At 46.3% G+C, this 5,928-nt stretch overlaps 1 protein-coding gene across 1 annotated transcript; it reads left to right on the forward strand.

The window, feature by feature from the left end:
• Positions 1 to 4,896: 4,896 nt before the first annotated feature.
• Positions 4,897 to 5,669, forward strand: PtA15_18A74 (uncharacterized protein; the record flags this gene model as incomplete). Its single annotated transcript, XM_053165031.1, has 2 exons — positions 4,897 to 5,198; positions 5,300 to 5,669. The coding sequence occupies 2 exons, from the start codon at positions 4,897 to 4,899 to the stop codon at positions 5,667 to 5,669; spliced, it is 672 nt and encodes a 223-aa protein (XP_053028573.1).
• Between the last annotated feature and the right edge of the window lie 259 nt (positions 5,670 to 5,928).

The raw sequence follows: 5,928 nt of genomic DNA on the forward strand, positions 1-5,928 counted from the left end.
GCTGCAGCCCCGCCTGTCAGCAATTACAGCATGCAAGATGAAGGGGGGATGGGAGAGACGCAACTATACGCGGGCGTTCTTGTGCGCAAGCTTGATCTAGTCATGATTCACTGGCTGGTCTGGCTGTATGAGATTGAGCGGCACCGGAGTATCCTGGGCCCGGGCTGTCTGACTTTCTTCTCTGCTCTTCCTTCCTCCTATAGCCTAACAACCTCCATCCCGGCGGCTTGAATCGTCGGCGGAGGAGAACAAAAACCGGAGACAACAGTTGGCAGGAGAGGATCACCATCCTTGTCTCCTCATCGTCATAGGCGGCTGATCCTCCTATCACGTCCACAAACGCCGCTCTCTCAGGAACGACAAGAACGCCAGGCTGGAGACAAGGAGACCAAATGGCTTGTGCTTGTGCCGGACCCAGACCGCGCTCGGCTTGCTGACCTGTGCCCACTCCGGCTTGCCCCTCACACCTTCAACTCAACTCCAGCGACCACGACCCTTGCGATCACGCTCAGATAGATCACCGACTGGCTCTGCAGCCCCCCTCCCAGACCTCCATGATCCATCCAACCCCGCTCGCCCTCCCAACCAATGATTCTACATCCCTCTCGCTCCAAGCCCTACTTTCCTACCATCAACTACACCATTGTGAGCCCAGTTTAACTAGCTCTTTGCTCTTCGCGAAATTCTTTGTTAGGCTGTTTGGAGTGTGGACTTCTTGCCTCTGGCCGCGGGTGATCACAATGTTTATAATGTTCAATGAGCAATTGGTGGTCTGTCTTGACTATCTACCTCTCCACACATTAGAAAAAAGAATATTGCTGAACAGGAGCCAAAATTTTGAATAAATGTAAACATTTTTGGGACTAAAACAATTAGTTGGTTAGACATGTAGCCTCAAACCATTATGAATGATCCAGATTTGAAGAGCATGATCAAAGTATCTCCAACCTTGAACTGGTCAGAATCCAATGAAGATGTTTAAAATTATTTGTTCTTGAGGTGGCCTCATTTCATCATACTTTCCCTGCGCCTGACGGATCACAGAGCTGATATCTTTTTCATTCTTCTTCCCTTTTTTTTTTTTTGGTATAAAAACACTACAAGTGGGGATGGGATGCTTGATTCTCCAAAAGAACTGGAGAGAATAATCAATTATGGAGTCCTAACTTTGTAAGCAGCAAACTCCAAGATTGATGAACCTGCCTGAAATCAATAGATTTAAAATATTTTGATGAGTTGGACTGGTTATCTGGGGGAGGTGAGGCCATTCAGCAAGAAAGGGGCATTCAGGGACCAGGGAGCTTAAACCTGCTTAGACCTTGCAGCGGCGTAGCCGCTTTGTCCTCTAGTGTTCTTCAAAGTTGAAGTTCATGCATGTATAAATGCATAAATCATAAATTCATAAAACTTTGTTTGCAGGGGATCTCACCAATCTTCTTAAGTAATCGTTGGCTTTCCCAGCCAAAGAATTTTTATGAATTTATGATTTACACATTTATGCATGCATGAATTCCAACTTTGAAAACCATAATTTATAGGGGGTTTCCAGGGTCCTGGTACTAGGGAAAAGCCGCAGCGGGGCCGCAGTTTGGAACTCAAGATCATGAACAGGAGTTCTGGAGCACACATCATGTAATGACCGCAAACAACGCTTACATAGAGATATGGCCAAGAGTAGAGAGTCAAAGGAAAAAGAGCTTATAGCTCTTTGCCATTGTTGATATCATTGTATACAATTTAAAGAAGCAAAAAACAGTCTGTGGTTTCAATAAATTAACACCATTCCAGCTGGTGTGAGGTTTGCTGTGGCTGGCGGCTCTGTTCCAGTCCCTTTTTCAAACTAGTTAAATGCATATTTTGTATGCAATAGGGGGTTTGAAGGTCCAAATGCAACAATTTCTTCATCAGTTTGGAAAAGCTTGTATTACCCAAGGTAAATTGTTAGAAGATGCGCCTTGGGGCAAGACTTGTGGTTTCCAGGGCAAAGAGGCTACTGCGCTTTAATCTTGCCCAGATTTGACCAATCCCCCTTTCTGCAGGAAGACACTGACTGGTCCAAGGTTAGGAGAGATTCAATAAAAATGCTAGCTTACTTTGTTTCTCCTCCTTCCCCTTGACAGTGATGAATTGGCTTCCATCTAGGAGCATGGATTTCTTCAATCTTCTCCTAAGATTCATATGTATTCCTGATCAGATTGCCCCGTTGTCAGGGCGCGTCTCTTCGGTGACTGCGCTCTGAATGAGAATCACGGCTAAAGCCGGTAGATACAACAGGATAGTCGGAGCGGAGCTCTAATCTACTCTGCTGATACAACTAGAGGATATATACCACGCCTCTATTCCAGAGGGGCAGGTTGTACACAGCAACCGAAGTCTATAGACTCCTACGAGGAAAGTTCTTGATGAAGAAAGGATGAGAGCCTGAACTTAACCGGTATCGGCGAGGTCAAGCGAGGAGGTGAAGGTGATAGATAGAAAGAAAGGAATCCAGAAAATCCCCGGTCGTAGTATTTGATGAAGTTGAATGCTACAAGGTAGGCGGGCTTGGTAAAATCTGAACTGCGGAATTCCTCTGGGCCGGGGGAATTCCTGTACTTATACCATGTCGATCTGTGACTAGCTTACTTGAAACATGTCATTCGTCTGTCATATTCAGCTGCGGCTACGCTATTTCTCAGAGGCGCAGCCTCATAGCCCGCTCTCCTGTGCGGGCGTGTCAGTTGCGGCACGGTCTGCACTAGCGGCCAGCTGACACCCGTGAACAAGCACAGTACAGCCCAAAAGTAGACACATTCCTTCATTCTTTATGTCAATGAGGCAGGGGGCCCAACCTTGCCCCTGGGGGTGTATTACTGCCCTTTGCACTCTCCTTGAGTTGAATGTGGTATACAATACTGCAGACCATCCAGCCTTCCTCTTTTGTTTTACTTGTGTTCCCTGACTCACCCTCAACTCCTGTATCATTATTACATATTTAAATAGCCAAACACAACATGACTCTACATAATTCTATCAATATGGGGGAAATCCTGTTCCCAACTTCTGTTTTACGTTTGAATGCTGAACATTCAGCTTCAAGTCAGTGGAGACAATTTTGTGCACCCCTAAATTCATCAGGAAAGAATTTGCTGGCAAAGTTGACAAAGCAGGAGGGGATGGTGGTGAGCAGGAAGAGGACGGAGGGGTTGGTATGTCTGACTGAGCAGATGGCGGGGAAGCTTGGGCTGAGCAAGGCAAGAATGTTTCCCGGTTTTAAGAGAGCAAGAAAAGGGAGAGTGTGAACTTGGCCGGAAGGAGGAACGCAAGGCTGAGCAAGGCTGGGCGGGGCAATGGACAAACGGGTCTGTCAGAGGAGTATGTACACCAGATAGCCAGAGCTTTTACCTATACAGGATGACCCAAGGCTATTGCCTTAACCGGAAGCCAAGGGCTTCACAGCTTACCGCTTTTTGGAGCATTAAGCAGGAACACATTTGAAGATTGCTAGACAGTCAGACTGTCCGCTGGGCAGAGTAATTTATGAAATGTACACACAAGCAACAAGGGCCACATTTTTGGCCAGGAAAAGTAATTATGAAAAGTAAACAGGAGCAAAGAAGGCAGAGGTTGGGTCACAAGTTACAGGCATTTGCTCAGTGGTGGGTGCCCAAACACAAAAGCGGTGGTGGTTCCTGAGAACAAAAGACATGAAGAATATAAAAGGAGGAGCATTATGAGCCATTGTGACAATATACCATGTGGGGAGGTGTTGATGGCTGGGCCTAATTATCATCCTACCTGTGTCAGCATCAAACTTCTTAAATCAACAAAGGGTAGTTACGCTACGTGTAACGCGTAGATAACGGTAATGTAACAGAATTTTTGTTGTTATCTACGCGTTACGTGTAACGGCGGTGCAATTAAATTATCACACCACATTAAGCCGTTTTATTATGCTCATTGCGTTATCCGGGCGCGCGGAGCCCCTGAGAACGGGCAAAAAATGAGGCTAAAAAAGCCTTAAATGGTCTGTTATCGCGTTATCCGGGGGATAACGCGATAATGGGCCTCAAAAATGAGGCCCGTTACGTTATGTGCGGGGCCTAAAATGACCCTGTTACTAGCTGTAAAGTAACAGGGGTAGTTATGTTACCAAAATTGCGCGGATAACGCAACGTAATGTAACTACCCTTTGTTGCTTAAATTCACCAGGCCTGCACTTGCTTCAATTTTGGGCTGTGCCAGTGAACCCAATAGAGGTGGAACTGCTGCCCAAAAATTGCACCAAGTACAAGACTGGTGTATGTAAGGAGTTTGATTATATCTGGCTTCAATTCTCTCTTCCTTGGCTGCTCAAGGAATGCACAAACAAACATTCATTGGTTATTTTTTCTGGTTCAGCAATCAATCACCAACTGCCATTGCCTATCAAAGGTGACCGGGCTTTGAAAAAAAAATATGTTTGAAAACATTTTACAAGTTTTAGTTTCTCATCTCCATTGATTTAATCCAATTACAATTTTATGTACTTTTTTACATGTCTTTTTTCACAAAGTATTTTGGATCAGATGCCCCCAACGAGTAATTAGCCTGTGACTAATATTGTTTTTAGTACATGCAGCTGTAGCCCTTATATTCATGAGGGGCATTGAATGAGAATGGACATGAGAAGTTGCCACAGAAATGTTGCTTCAGTAAATTGTTTCAAGCAAAAGTGAGTGGTATATGTTTGCAGTTGTGGTCAGCCATACATGCTCCCCTGGCGTAATGGTAACGCGTTGGACTTCTAGCACCTTCTGGCTCCGCGATCCAAAGACTGCGGGTTCGAGCCCCGCGGGGAGTGTCTTTGAGCAATGCTATTTTTGTTGCACCCCGTGGACCATCTGGACTACCGACTGCGGCACCCAACGACCCAACATGACTGTTCTTCATACACACAACTCCAAGAATCTACCAACAAACGAACCTATGCTCTTGGATTTGGAAACAACGATGGCCAACGATTCCTTCACCAATGATCTCGAGTCGTCTGCCACTCAAACCCAAGACGGAGAAGCACTGGACCTGCAAGATTTTCAGGCGAGATTGGAAACATCTATCGGAAACATCCAGGCTATGGTCGACTCTTGGCTGCCCAAGGAACTGCAAACTAAGAGTGCCCTGCCTTCGGAATCTGCTGCTCCTCTCGATCTCAATTTTTCGAGGCCTAGGAACTCCAAGTAAGCTCAACCCTATGTATATTTTTCATTGCTAAAACCAGAAAAAAATAGTTGCCGATATGCTGTCTTGTAACTCATCATGGTCATTCCACTTAGCTTAGATTGGGTCTAGGATCCAGCGCACCGAAACAACCCCCCTCACGATTAACGACTTCCAAACTCTATAGTCAGCTGACGAAGAAGGCGAAGAACGAGGGCGAGGCTGGTAAGCCGGTAGGACAGAGCTCCGCAATCAACCACAAGGAGGTTAGCGACGAAGAGGAAGACAGTCGGACGTCGACCTTGAGCAAGAAACGCCCCGCTCCTCCATCGAACAACCCTTCTTCGTCGTTCTCCCTTCTCCAACAGCCCCCCAAGAAAGCCTGCAAACTCGCCGCCTCCTTGAATCCTTCCTCCTCTCTCCACGAGGCTCAAAACCCACCATCAAAACGCCGCAGAAACCGCAAAAAGAAAAAACCGAGCTCCGCCTGAGTCAACTTATACCGAAGATCAACCTTTGGAAGGCAGTCAATCTCAAGTACTACAATTGTCTGGAAGGAACAAGATGTAAAGCCCGCCCACACGCGCACTTCACAAACATGTCACAAGACTCAAATCCAGTCTACTTAGTTCCTCCATTCTTCTTTCCTAGCTCAGCAGAGACTTGACCCCGACCTCTCTCTCTCCTGAGCTAGGTATGTTCCTCCTTTCTCTTTCTCCCTCCTTTTCCTTATCTCCTCCTTTCCCCAGT

Source organism: Puccinia triticina, chromosome 18A (genome assembly GCF_026914185.1).
Source record: "Puccinia triticina chromosome 18A, complete sequence".
In the NCBI taxonomy this organism is placed as follows: domain Eukaryota; kingdom Fungi; phylum Basidiomycota; class Pucciniomycetes; order Pucciniales; family Pucciniaceae; genus Puccinia; species Puccinia triticina.